Genomic DNA, 13,900 nt, shown 5'->3' on the forward strand with positions numbered 1-13,900 from the left:
TTTGCACACCATAATTTGAGGCACAGTTCCATAGCGCTGACTGACTTCCTTGCCTGCCCAGGAAAGCTGTAGGGCAGGAAATAAACAGGGATAAGAACTGCGATACAGTCTATTACACAAGGAGACAGCAGCAGTGTGTATTTGCTCAGGTCAAATAGAAAAGAATTTTGATTTCCTAACAGCCACAATTACTTTTAATGAAAAGTAGTATTTGGGGGTTTGCCTCTTGGGACCAGAAACTTCTGAAATATGTACAAGATTTATCACTACATAGGTGCCAAGGGATTCTAATTACCTTGCAAGTCCAAACACTTCCCATAGGAAAATGGCAGATTTTGCAAGGAACTCTAACACACTCCCTTTTGGAACACCACAGTCAATGGGTTTAGGTATTAGGGGATATGTCACCTTATAAAATTCCAACTCCATTGTGTACATCTTGTCTCTCAATATACTGAAATGCAACGTTATAACTTTGGAAAAAAACAGAGGATTACATCAGTATTTTCATTATTACTAAATGTAGAAAGGTGACTGAAGATGTAGAAGCTAAGAATCAAAGCCCCACCACATACAAATCTGTATTTTTAAATTGCATGAATTTAAGCAGTTGGAAGAAACAGAACTGCTAAGTGAGACTGAAATTCCAGTCACTGGATTTGAAAGACAAAAATTAGTAGTGATATTACTTCTATTCTATGGTGAAAGAAGCTGTACAGCAGACATGTAAATACCTACCTTGGGAGGAAATGTTTTCTCAAACACTTTTTTCCACAGTTCCAGAGGTGTGTTTGCACGCATCTTTCCAATATCGCTATCAGAGGCAGGTGGTGGTCCTAAGGATTACAGCACAATGCAAAGTGATACAAGTATGTTGTCATAACAACATAAATTATCAAATCATTTTGGATAATGAACCATCTAATTTAGCATTTTATCTTCTACAGAGACAAGCTGAAACAACTTTGAAGAAGCACTGATCTCCTACCATGAAATGCACTCAGTGGTATTGCATATTACATTTTCTTTCAGATCTAAGCTTGTTGGTACTTTAATTTAATAAAGTATTTTATTTCAATAAAGTATTTGGACTACTCCAAAAACTACCTAATTCTCAATAATAAATAAATAAATAAGTGCTCAACAATTTAAATATTGAATCATAATTTTAAACTTTCTAGGCCATTTCCTTCAATAATCTGTTAAAACTGACACTGATGTGCTATAAATTTTTAATTTGCTTAGAATTTTTTTCTTGTTTTCAATAGCAACTAAGCAACACAGACAATGAACAGGAAACGTGCTAACCTATTTGGCTTAGCGAATCCAGGCCTGCTGGTATAAATAGAGGTTTGCTGTGATCCACCGATACAGACTTGCTAAACAGAAAAAAGTAAATTTGCATTTAGCAATCAATAGAAAATTACATTATTCCAGATAAAATGTGATTCTTATTGGGTTTTGCACACAAACATATGTAAATAAAAATCTACTTGGTTCTAGTCATGACCATGTTTCTAATCTATCAGTTTTGGGATCAAAACAAAGGACTTATCACTGTCCTGTGCAGAGATAGGCAGCTGAGGCACAGGAGTCAAAGTCCACCAACAAGAATCTTTCAGAGATTGTATTTTAGAAAAAAAATATTTTTGGCGATTAAAATGTTTTTTATTAAGTACTTTATTACATCTGGGAAAGACATTTAATAATCTGATAATAATTATGTTACCTTTTGTCATAACCAAATGCCAAGTGATTAATAAGAACACGGGCTTTCAGCAGGAGAGCCTCAGATTTACTGGTAAACTAAACAAATCAGAAAACAAAATAGACATTATGATCTTCCATCATAGAAATATTACATTATGTCATCTACACAGAAGATTTCAGGCATAAATTTGGTATCTGTTCACTGAACTTTCCAAAATATGAATGTATTTGTCACTGAATGTATAGATCAAGAAAGATTAAATTTAAAATAGTATAAAGATTAAAGAATAAATTTTAACATAGATTCCAAACTTCTAAAGTATGCACATTAAGAGACACAAGTCTTTTGCCCAAGACTAACGAGTTATTAAGATTTTAAGCTACATTAGAAATTATGCAGAATACCATAAACACATGAAAATGTAATGAATAACTATAAAATTGTTCACACATTGTAAAAGCACTTTGACAGTGGCAGAACTGGTACAAACTTACCAGAAAGCAGCTCCCAGAGTATCTTCTCAAAGAGCATGCTTATTCCTGTATAAGGGCTTTTGTATCCTAACAGATTCATGTCTTTGAGAAAGAAGTCAGTTCCCTACTATGCGAAGTTTCTCCCACTCATTTTAATGTGAATCAGGATTTAGCAGCTGAAGAGTTTTAGGCTCCTAGTTTTTTTGTTTTTAATTACAATAACACTTAAATACTTTCTTTAAAAAAAAAAATGAAGCAAAACAGTTGTATTCTCAGTTAACAAAAGATGAATACACACGTCAAAGTACAAAAGTTGTACAATGTTACATGGATGCAAAAGGACATGCTGTAATAACAACTGAAAGCAAACATAAGTAGTTTTGTAATCAAAATAAGCCATTATGAAATATTATTTATAAAAACCAGCAATGGTTGATATAATTAGAACCATCTTCTGATGTAGAAAACTGAAGAGGCAGCTATTTTGGACTGTGAACCTGAACATGCATGTTTCTGCCTTTACTCAAAAGATGATCTGCCAAACTCAAAATCAGTTTATATACCCACATAAATACTGCATTGTCCTCATGGTTGGCAGTTCCTACTCATTACTGTAAAAAAAAAAAAACCCTGCTTTTCTTCTTCAACACCGTAAGTGTGGTAATCTGGTTATGTTTCAAGTGCTGTGAAAATGTGCCCTTGGATCTACGTTTTTAAACCTACTGAAGCCAGGTCACTAGACCTAAGATCACACTTCTACCAAAAATGCCAGTTCTCTATCTACAGTGATTACTTGTGCCTGCCCTCCTTCCTCGTACCAAAAAAATTTTGCCAGACAAGCAGTAAACTCAATCTGGGAACTCAGTTGGCTAACATAACTACTTTTATTTAGTTTTTGCTGATACTGGGAATTATGTGGTTTGTTCACAACGCATATCCAGCCATCCCCTCCCAATACCTGTAACCTGCCCAACAGATTAAATCATGAAGAAAGATACTTTAAAACCAATTGCATCCCATTCGCTCTACAGTTTTAAATTTCTATTCTTTAAAATATTGTTTTATAACACAAATATTGCTCATCTTCTCTGTCCTTCATTAGAAAGTGAATATACACACCACTAATGATGCTCCATAATAATGCGAAACAAATCGAAGTGTCTTGCTTATTATTTTCCTCATTTCAGAGTCAAATTCCTGAAAAAGTTGATATTGAACATATGCATAAGAAACAAAACCCAAAATATTACAGCTAGAACTTTTCATTTTTTGTATAAACTGCAATGCTCTTAGGCTACAATACATGACGCTTTCAGCTGTCAGCATAATTATATCTTAAGACAGAATCAGTAACAGCCTACTCTGAAAAGAAATGTCACAATTTCCCTTTGTTTCTTTTTTTACAGAGGGAGCCCAGGTCAGGCAATATGTTAGTCCAGAAGAAGTTTCTTAATTGGGAATGCGTATTCAATTTTCAATTAATTTGTTTCATTTTGTTTTAAATTTTTTGAAGTAGAAATACTGCCTACTAGAATAATAAGGATTTTTTTCTTTTTGTTACAATATTGTAACTTTCAGTAGACTTCAGGTATATGCTCTGTAAATTCTAATACCTGCAAGATTTGAAAGGTGCATGAAAATATCTTTTCATCAATGTTTCTTTAATATAACATCATACAGATGGCCCTCCTCAGATAAAATGGGTGAAAACCTGGCTGCAATGAAGCCTGCAGGAGTCTATCCGTAGACCCCAAAGGAATTAGGCTGTTATTCTGTGCTTATTACGTGATTTTTGAAGAGGACATGGCTCAGCATAAAGCCTCAGTATGAAAGAAGACACAGTATCTTACTCATAAAGAACTAAGTAACTTAGAGGGTCAGCCAAGTACCAATGCACTATGTAGTCATGCAGAGAAGCACAGACTGCCAATACAGCAGCTAAAAATCAAGTATTCTGTTCCAGTTTCTCATGGTCAAGTGCTGCTTCAAAATTGGGTATGCATTTGTTTGGATTGTTAACGTTCTGGGAGAGAATCCAGAAGTACTATGACATTTATTTCCTCTCCTCCATAAAAGATGCAATTACTCACTTGTCACTAAAACCTTAAGAAGCACTTAAAAAATCTAGACTGAAATGACCGTTTACTGTTCATGCTGCCACAACTACCAAAAAATCTGACCAGCTGACATGAGAGATGCCCCTCTTTCACTGCCATAAACTTGCAGCTGCTGCCAGAAGGGACACATGGAGCTGGATTTCTCTCATTGTAAAAGAAAGTCATCAACATGGTGTTTTTTTATTTCCCTCTTTGCGCTGCAGCAACATATGTATCAACAATTTTGAAGTACATCAGTTTGGGAATGTTTTCTGAAGGAATGACAGCATGCCCTCCATAACACTGTTGTATGGAAAGACTTTTTTGTGGTAGAAGGCTGACTGGCTGTACCTTTGTTCAAATGATTACTATTATAGTACCAAGATTTTAGTATACAGAATCTTTTAGTTATGAAAAAAAATATTACTTATTACTTACATGAAAAATGTCATATTTGCTTCCAATTATCACCAAGGGTATTGGAAAAGGGTCAACTAACTCATAATCCTATTAAACAGAAATCCAACAGTTAAGATATGTAAACAAACTGTAGAAGATTGCAACCATTAAAACAGCTAAAAGAGGTTCAAATCAATTCAAAGCAGACATCCTCTATTTTTTCAAAACTTTAAATCAAGTGAATAAACTTCAATGCAATATCCATACCATATTCTACAATTTTCTCATTTTTTTCATAGATGGTCAGGAAATAATTCCTCTGGCATAAAAGGGCTCTTACACCATATATTCCAGCTCCAAAATTAGATGGGAAGTGAGGGAAAAAGTCATATATTCACAGACCAACTGCCAGATTGGATTAGTAGAACTGGCTTTTTGACACATTCCCTCTCCTTGCATCATATCCAAAGTCATACAGACAGAAGCTCAAGAAAATTAAGCTGAATAATTAGTTCATGTCACACATTTGTCCTCCCCACATCACATTTTCCAAACTCTTAAAAAATATTTAATATGAATTTCAAATGTTCGGTATCAGCAGAAAAAGGGAATGTCACCCACCAACCAAGAAAATGCAAACCAACACCAATGGACGAAAACAGCACTGGGGGTGTAGTTAACTATTAAATAGCTAACTTCTGATAAAAGTTTTAATAATTAATTACAATAATTCTCAAGTTACCTGGAAGGTTTTCCTGTAGTCCATATGAAATGAGACAATCCCCCCATGTGTTCACGTAATTAGTCAAGCTGCTTTGGTTGCAGCAGAGTGGAAAAGAGATGTGTTGTAGCAGAGGTTGACCTAATTGTTCCCTTCTAAAACTGGTTATTTCACATACAGGTTGAATGAGAGTATATTAGCAAGACGCTGCACATATTGCAAATCCTCTACTTTGAGAGGAAAAATAATGGCTTTACTCATACACCGTCAAGACATAAGCTTTAAGCAAAATTATCATAACTTAAAACTGCATGTACAGAATACAGAACTGAAATAATTAGTTTTAGTTTCTGAACTAAGAAAAAATTAATTTGGGATAACATCAAAAACATTAAAACTGGCATACTGAACCCTATGCATCTCTGGAGTATGGTATTATTTTTTTGACTGTGGACTACTTTAGGTGCATCCAGCCTTTGTAAACAAGGTCTGCAACTGATATGCTTTATCATCACAGCAAATAATTCTTTATCCAGGCCAATGGAATATATCTAATACTTAAAAAAACACTTCTAAGAACCTCATCAATTCCTGTTTGTTATACAAACATGTTTAGCTATAACAAGGCAAATAAATATCTGTGTAAGCTGTCATTGACTATAAAAGATAGTACTTTCTCCCACAAAATTGACATAATTTGTTCTTGAACAATGATGAAAGTAAAAAGAGAACCAAGGAGTAATACAACGTTTTGTTTGCATTCTTTCTGGTTTTGATAATGAAGGCTGAATAGAAATTCTAGTTTAGAAGGTATAATTGTGTTCCCTACAGGGCAAGTATAAGAAGTCTTCTTAAAATTAATGGCCTTTTTCTTTTTACTTATTAAAAAACGCTTGCAGTTTTCTGGTACGTAAGCCCCTATATGTAAACTTGACACTGTGGTCATGATTTATTGCCATGTGTGCTTGTAGGCTTTTAGTTGTTGTGAATTACCTTCTCTAAAAGTAAAAACCAAAATCATCATCCAGCAGATGTCAAACCCTATACTCTAAATATACTGTGTTGCACATGTTGCTTTCTCATAAATTTTAAGTTACTTTAAATTTTTGAGCGATATAAGCATTTGCTGTACTGCAGCAGTAACTAGATTTATGGGCCAATTCTTTGAATAGTTGAATACTTATTTATGCATTATATACACACAACACTTGCAGAGGTTTAATGCACAATGACTTTTCATTTCTATTGTGCATAATCTAGTTTAGCTTTTCCAGAGATTTAGTTAGCAATTATGTTTAAAGGACTGATGTTAACATTTCTGAAACTTTATAATTTAATTAGTTGTCAGATTATCAAAAGGCATTGAGTTTGTGATAGACATTTAAATAAATGCAAAGTATATAGTCATGTTGATGGCTGTTATAACTATATTCTTTGCTTAAATTTGTACCTTCAGCTAGTCTCTTGCTAGATGACTTTTGTACATTCTAGTTTTCATCTTCATTTTAAAAAGATGAGGGGGGGGGGAACAGCAAACTGCTACTCTAAAACTTTTGATTGGTGTAACATGCCATAACAATCACATTAGATATCTAACAAAAAGATATAAGAAACCTTCTTTCCTTGTTTCTGCTCTTATTGAATTTTTATTAAATTGCTATAATTTTCCAGTGAACAGGTTCATCTACATCAAATGGATTTTCAGTCATGCATAAAAATCTAAAAGAGTTGTTTATGATTTTCAAAAGCATTATCTTTAACTGTATAAAGGCCTGTGACATCTGGAGAAAATATTAGAAGTAACTTACTGGGTGATCCCTCTGCAGATTGTTCTGCATCCTCTGTTTAATTTCAGTAGCTACTTCAGGATTTGTCTTTTCTAGTTTGGTTAAAATTTTGTTCACATGGTTCCTGGTGACCTGCAGAAGTTTCTCCATAGTAGTCCAGAGTTCGCTAGGTTTGGACAAATCCAATACAAGAACTACTGCAAATGACCTATTAAAGAGGCATTATTTAATCAAATCTTTAGTGCATGAGACAATATTTTCATAAACAACCATACCTGTAGTACAAATGCTGAAAGCAACAAATGTGAAAATACAAATGCTAAGACTGAATTAAATGTCTCAGCAAAGGAAGATGGCTTTTAAGGATACTCTGAGCTCTGAAGAAAACTTTCCTTTGTCTCTTGTTCAGAACTATTACTCTGGCAACTTCCCATCACAAATTTGCAGGGGAGCTTGTATATATCAAGCTTTGTTTCTGGAGACTTTGTTTCAAAGCAGTAAAATATGCAAATATTCTGAACCCATTTAGCTCCTTCTTCCTGTATGACTGGGCACTTCTACCATCATGTATCCCTGCCATCTCGTTAACTCTACAATACCAGATGAAGCAATGTTAGCAGATGGATAGGATCTTTCCCAACCATTGATGTATTAGAAAGTTATATACTTTAGCTATTCTTTCGTAATATGAAATGGAAAAAAATGGTTAAGGGCAATATTCTGTGCCATGGTCAGTGCCAGTTACCTGGAACCTCAAATGGGTGTATGAGAAAATCTTCGGAAAGATAAATGGAAGAAGTCTGAGCACTCAAGACATACTTGGCAGTTACAAGGCTTTTAAAGGTGGATTACGATAAAGAATGTTTCACATATAAACTCCTCTCCTTCCAAAATCCTGCCTCCCAACACTCTAACTGCATTAAAGTGCAACTAACTCTAAAGAAGAACATCGCAAGAACAGCTATTTAAATGGGTGAAATCATTCTTTCACATTCCATCCCGACTTGAAAAAGGGGATTGCAGATCAGACTGGTATTATAAAGACTACAAAACAAAGTGAATGTCCAATTTCACTTTAAAATGCTGTGGGGAATAAATCTGGTGAAAAGTCTCTTGGTGAAACTAGATATAGTTCATGGAACTTTTAAATAAGCAAATGGCTTGACTACAGACAGATGAGAAAACCAGTGAAAAGCACGTAAATTGAAATGGTAGAATTTTTGACTAGCATGTGGAAATACCACCTTATGAACAGAAGTGGTCTTACAGAACAGTGTTGCTATCCCATCCAAGATCATCTACATCAGAAGATTCCTTATCAGTAAAAAGGGAAGAAAAGACTGAAGGAGATGGAGCTCAGTTTAGTTCATTCAGACAACAGCTGAAAAATTACAGTTGAGTTCCACTCCCCCCCCGCAACCTTTTCTAGAAGCTGAAAGCTTCACATGCTTTTGAAGTGGTGGGTTTTTTTTTTCATTCCTTCTTAGTCTCTTACTAATTAATGGCATTATCTCAATAGCCAAAACAGCAGCAAAGGTACATGATAAAATTTGTATCCCTCCTTTTTCTTCCCCCCGCCAGCCCCACAGAAATTAAAGCTCACTACCAAAGAAATAAAGCAATGCATCATAACACAAAATGTATCTTTTGATCTTTTTCTCCCCTTCCACTTTTAGCTTCATTTTCCCTAAGCAGAAAAAATGCAAAACGCATCCCCTATCACCTTCTCATTTCTTCATACAGCTCTTCAGGCATTTTTTCTTCCTATGCTATTCCATCACTTTTATGGACTTTTCTCACTATGTTCTCTTAATTATCTCAAAATTCCTGTGTCCTTTCGTCTTCTAATAATTTTAATAGTTTTAGGTCCTCTCAGAAACATAGCTCTCTTGTACGCTCTTCTCATCAGATGATCCCTTCACTTCCCAAAAATCCAGATTTTTTTTCTTGTCACAATTTTTTGCCATGTTTTTCACCATAAAATACTGCCCCTCATAGAGGAAGCATCTAACTTTGCATACAGAAGTAGGGAGCAAGATTTTATTTTTGTATGTTTCCAAGTTGCTTTTTCTACTCTTTCACTGAGCATAAAGTGCCCATGTCTTCTTTTTTTCTGTATTTCTTGTTCTATATACTTAAGGCCAACTTATTGCCTTCATGTTATTGCTTTCTTTTGTTGGAGATTGCTAAGAACTTGGCTTATTAGGAGAGAACCGTGAAAAGGAAGGTCAAAGCAAAGTATCAGTGGTATTACAATGATTTTTAGAAAAAATCGTAAATGTTTCATCTTACATTTTTGAAAGAGTTTTCTACAATAAAAGGTCTAGAGATTTACTTATGTTTGAAGGAAAGCCAAAATCAACTTTGGAATTGTAATATTAACCCCTTACCTTATGTTGTTGCTAGTGATTGGTATTCGAATCAGTTCCAGTAACGAGGTTCCACCACCTAGCTCCCAAAAATGAGCTACATCTTTAGGCTGTAGAACAGGTTATGTTAGAAACGTGTGCTTCTGTGCAACACCAAGAGAAGATCATCTAATAAATTGGCTTTTCATGCAAGTGACTCAGAACAAGAACATATACTGTTTCACTAGTATTTTCCAAAAAACAAAACCAAACAAAAACCTCCCCATGTTCAGGAAACCCCATACAACGCTCTATAGGGACTCCAGGCATGCCTATGACTATCTTGATAAATGACTATGGTAAAGTAAAAAAGTCAGGAAACAGCATGATGAATAATAAACCACATTCTCTTCCCTTTCTTTCTGTTTACTGCAGCTCAAGACTAATGATTTTTGAGAAATTCGCAGCTGGAAAAGTAAGGAAACTCTACCTTTGCACTTCATCCCTGGGAAAAGTTTTAAGTGATTTTTATCTTTCAGAGTCAGATTTTCCACCTCCAGCTTTAGTAACAGAAGCAGCAATTACCTGCAGCAATAGTTACTGCTGCTGGCCAGTGTTGTGCTGTGATGGGAATGGGTTCAGTATTTCTGTTAACATAATCTGCAGTGCAAAATTTAGTGCTATGGACACATAACCCAAAAATTTAATTATGATTCAACATCCTCTAGGACGACTGCTTCTCTCACAAAACTGGCTGTAAAGTATCTTCATTGGTTTGTACTCATTTTGCATTTTAAAGACAAAATTAAAGGCATGCATACTATATTACAATGGGAAAATAAAAACACTGAAACACAAAAAACAATGTAGTTTTTATAGATGAATCTGATTGTGTTGTACTTTGCTCTCTGATCTACTGTGTTTCAGTAACAGGGAAAAACATAGATTAAAATACAAAATTAAGCTAGCTGATTTAAATAAAATTGTATTAAAACCCCCTTTATGTTTCACAAAAAATAGGCTAAAATCCCTAAGGTTCTTATACATAAAGAAAACCCCACATATCTTTTGTGTGTGTATGTGTATATATATATATAGAGAGAGAGATATGGTCAACTATACTTTCTGGATACTCACTGTATTGTGTCTCCTTGCCTTTCTTCCAAAAGTATATTCCAAGGCTAATGTTGGCTTTGGAATCTCTTCCCTATGCAAGGAAAAATAACTTTGTTTTGTCAAGATCCTCTACATAAAGTTAATTCTACAGTTACTAAATTAGATTTATCAGTCAGTTCAGAATTTGGCTTAGAAACAGCAGTACAGAGAGGACACTTTTAAGACAAGAGGTCCCCATTGCTGAAGACAGGAGAAGTAGCAGCACCAACCTGAAGAGATGGCCATTTAAGCTCTCCAGTACTGGAGAAGGACTGAAAGGGTCAGATGACAGGTAGTAATGAGGGGAAATAACTTTATCCATTAGCGATCAACCAGTCACAGAATACAACATCAGAATACAACATCTGTATACATGCATTATGAATTATCACACAATATAACTCTTTATGTAAAATTCTAACTCACAGCTGAAAACTACTTTTAAAAAGTTAACACATACCTCTCAAGACACCTCAGTATAATAGTGGTCTTTCCCTGGAAATTAAAACCAAAGAAGAAGTGTACTGTACTCTCATTAAAGCCTTATTATGGAAACTTAACTGCCAGCCTTCCATCAGAATCAAGTTACACTACCATTATTATAATTATACATTAATAGAGATGACAAATACAGTAATAGGAACAGCATGCTTAAAATTAGACATTCGTGATCAACCTGGCCAACTCTGTTAAATTGTTTATCAGGTTTTTATCATTATTAATACATTTATGTAATGTTTGGCTTCCACTGGAATTAAGTATTACTGACGAGATAAAAAGAATGCTTAAAATACAAATAAACATACAGAAAAGTAAGTCTTTACACTGTTGGAATTCAGACATGGAGTACCATACCAGTGAGTACTCAGTGGAATGCCCACCCTCCTCAGAATGAGAACATGACATATTTTGTCTTCAGAAGAATTAAGTGAACCTAATATATGAAAATACCAGATATTTTCCGATACAAACTATGTTCAAAAAGCACAGAACAGTACACTATTTAGCATTACCCCATTTTTGTTTCCCATAAATAATATTGACTTTTCCCAGACTCCCACATGCTTGCCATCGTCATCGGGGTTTTCTCTCTTCTCTACTTCAGCTATAGCAAGATCCCATAAAGTATCACTAGATGGAAAAAATAAAGTGTCATTAGAGCAAACAGTGGAGTCCAGACCATAATTCATTAAAACATCTAAACTGTTAAATCAACAGTATTGCAGTTAATTATTATTATTATTTATAAGTATTACTATTTCAGCCCACAGGCCCTCTGCTTGTGGAAGTACTTCTAATAATACCAGGTTAAGTAAAAAGCCTCTGGTAACCCCCATATCCATTTGTGGCACGCGCTGAGTAAATACCAGCTGTGTGATGGCAGGCTTTGTTTTGAGTACGTGTAAAAACACTTTTAAAAGGTTTTCTAACGATTAAGGCTTTTGACCGCCCCTTGCGGGTCAGGCTGGAAGCCTGTTGAGCGGGGAGCTCCCGGCCGCGGCACCGGAGGCGCCGGTCACGAGCCAGCGGGCGCGGGAGGGCTCAGGCCCTGCCCCCGGTGTCCCGGGGAAGGCCTCCTTTCCCTCAGGCTCCCGCACGGCCACCAGCGGGGCGCTGGGGCGGGTTAGGCCTCCCCCTTTTCCACGGGGTCCCTCGCAGGAGCACCGGCTGCTGGCGCCAAGGGGCCGGCATGCCCCCATCCAACCCCGGCCCTGCTCGCTCTCGGGGACAGAGGCCGAAACAGGCCTTTTTACGCCTCCCTTCCGCCTTCAGGCTGTCCCCCCCGGCCGCCGGTTCCTTCCCCGCACGGCTGCAGAAGCGAACCCCCGTCGAACCCAGGCAGGACTCCCCGTTACCTGGCCTTAGGCATCGCTCCTCAGGGCCCGGGCCCGGCTCCCCATCGCCATGGGAACCGCGCAGGGCACGCTGGGAGGTGTAGTTCCGCAGGGCGGAAGTGGGGGCGCCTTCCGGCCCGGCGCTGGTGGCGCAGCGCTCGCCTCAGCCCCCCGGCGGCGCTGTCGGCCGGCCCCGGGCGCGGCGAGCGGGCGCCGCTGTGGCGGGCAGCAGCGCGGCGGGCAGCAGCGCGGCGGGCAGGGCCTCTCTGCCGGTTGCCCGCGCCGTGGCGGGCTCAGCCGCAGGCCCCGTGAGGTGGGTGAAGGGCCGCGCTGGTTCCACCGAGGGTCCCGCCCGCCCCCAGGGCCCGGAGTTGATCGCGGGAGCGGCAGCCGCCTCTGTCGGTCGGGTGTTGAACGTGGTGCCCCGCCGTGCCGCCCGTGAGCCGTGCCGGAGCCTCGGGGTCCGTGCGGGACCTCGGCTGTAGCCCTTGTTGTGAAGGGACAAAACACTTGAGCCGTGGGGAAAGGGCGCCAAACGGCGGGAGGCCCTTGCTTTACCTCAGCCTTAAGCATCGGCTCCCTGTGAGCTCCTGGTCCCCCCAGGTAGCTGTGTGGTAGTTCCTGCCCTCTAAAGTAAACTACTGCATAAGAAAATAACGATTTTGTAGTTACTGGCGCACACAACTGGTAAATCCAAATAAATCCAAATACCATGTTAGGGTTAGAAAGTGGGATTTAAAGGGTGCGGTAAAACGCCGGGATGACCCAGCGTATGAAAGGGATATAGGATGTAGGTGAACTGGACAGGTCCGAAGTGACATGAAATCCAGGACAGCAATCACAGCTGACCTTCTGTAGCCAAGTAGCTGCTTTGCATCTACTTCGAGAGACTAAAGATGGAAAAATCTAAGTAAAATCCTCTTATCTGTTTGATCAACAGCAGGAAAGTGGCCTCATTCATAATGATTAACTCTGAATTAATTTTAGCTATTCCTTTGTCATTCCCCGGAGAAGGCTTATGTAGCCTTCCACAGACTCTCAGTAATAATTGTTCTTTAAAGAAAAGGTTTTTCCAATTTTAACTTTCCTAATCGCTCAGTTTCAGTGCCAGAGGCCTTCATATGGTTATTTTTGCCTATCTTTATTTACTTCCAGGTTTTTATATGGATCTTTAAAGCATTTGCTAACCCCCTATAGATATCATGATCCTGGTAATTAAAAGCCAGAAAGAAATTTCTTTACTTAGTGTTGTGCAGTGGCAGGTCATGCTGGTGCCTTTCTAAGTGTATTTCTTTCATCAATTTCATTTCAACAGTTCCTGTTATCTTGGTATACAAAGCCAGTGCTGATTTATCAGCAGCAGTTAGGGATGGTA

At 37.7% G+C, this 13,900-nt stretch overlaps 1 protein-coding gene across 4 annotated transcripts in view; it reads right to left on the minus strand.

Annotated features, from left to right (window-relative positions):
- Nucleotides 1-12,667, minus strand: part of DYNC2LI1 (dynein cytoplasmic 2 light intermediate chain 1) — a 21,874-nt gene extending 9,207 nt beyond the window's left edge. For 2 of the 4 annotated variants that reach the window (XR_005830401.1, XM_040612013.1), the window contains exons 1-11: nt 12,547-12,667; nt 11,704-11,821; nt 11,151-11,185; nt 10,673-10,742; nt 9,578-9,666; nt 7,209-7,395; nt 4,719-4,787; nt 3,304-3,381; nt 1,730-1,806; nt 1,309-1,379; nt 739-836 (exon numbers count right to left, since the gene is read on the minus strand). Coding sequence is in view for 1 of the 4 variants with exons in the window: in XM_040612013.1 (XP_040467947.1) it covers nt 739-836; nt 1,309-1,379; nt 1,730-1,806; nt 3,304-3,381; nt 4,719-4,787; nt 7,209-7,395; nt 9,578-9,666; nt 10,673-10,742; nt 11,151-11,185; nt 11,704-11,821; nt 12,547-12,560 (906 nt within the window). In the remaining 3 variants the exon portion in view is untranslated. The remainder of the gene's footprint in view (nt 1-738; nt 837-1,308; nt 1,380-1,729; nt 1,807-3,303; nt 3,382-4,718; nt 4,788-7,208; nt 7,396-9,577; nt 9,667-10,672; nt 10,743-11,150; nt 11,186-11,703; nt 11,822-12,546) is intronic. The other 2 variants (XR_005830402.1, XR_005830403.1) reach the window with 2 other exon arrangements.
- Between the last annotated feature and the right edge of the window lie 1,233 nt (nt 12,668-13,900).

The sequence above is a fragment of the Falco naumanni genome, chromosome 12 (assembly GCF_017639655.2).
Source record: "Falco naumanni isolate bFalNau1 chromosome 12, bFalNau1.pat, whole genome shotgun sequence".
NCBI lineage: Eukaryota > Metazoa > Chordata > Aves > Falconiformes > Falconidae > Falco > Falco naumanni.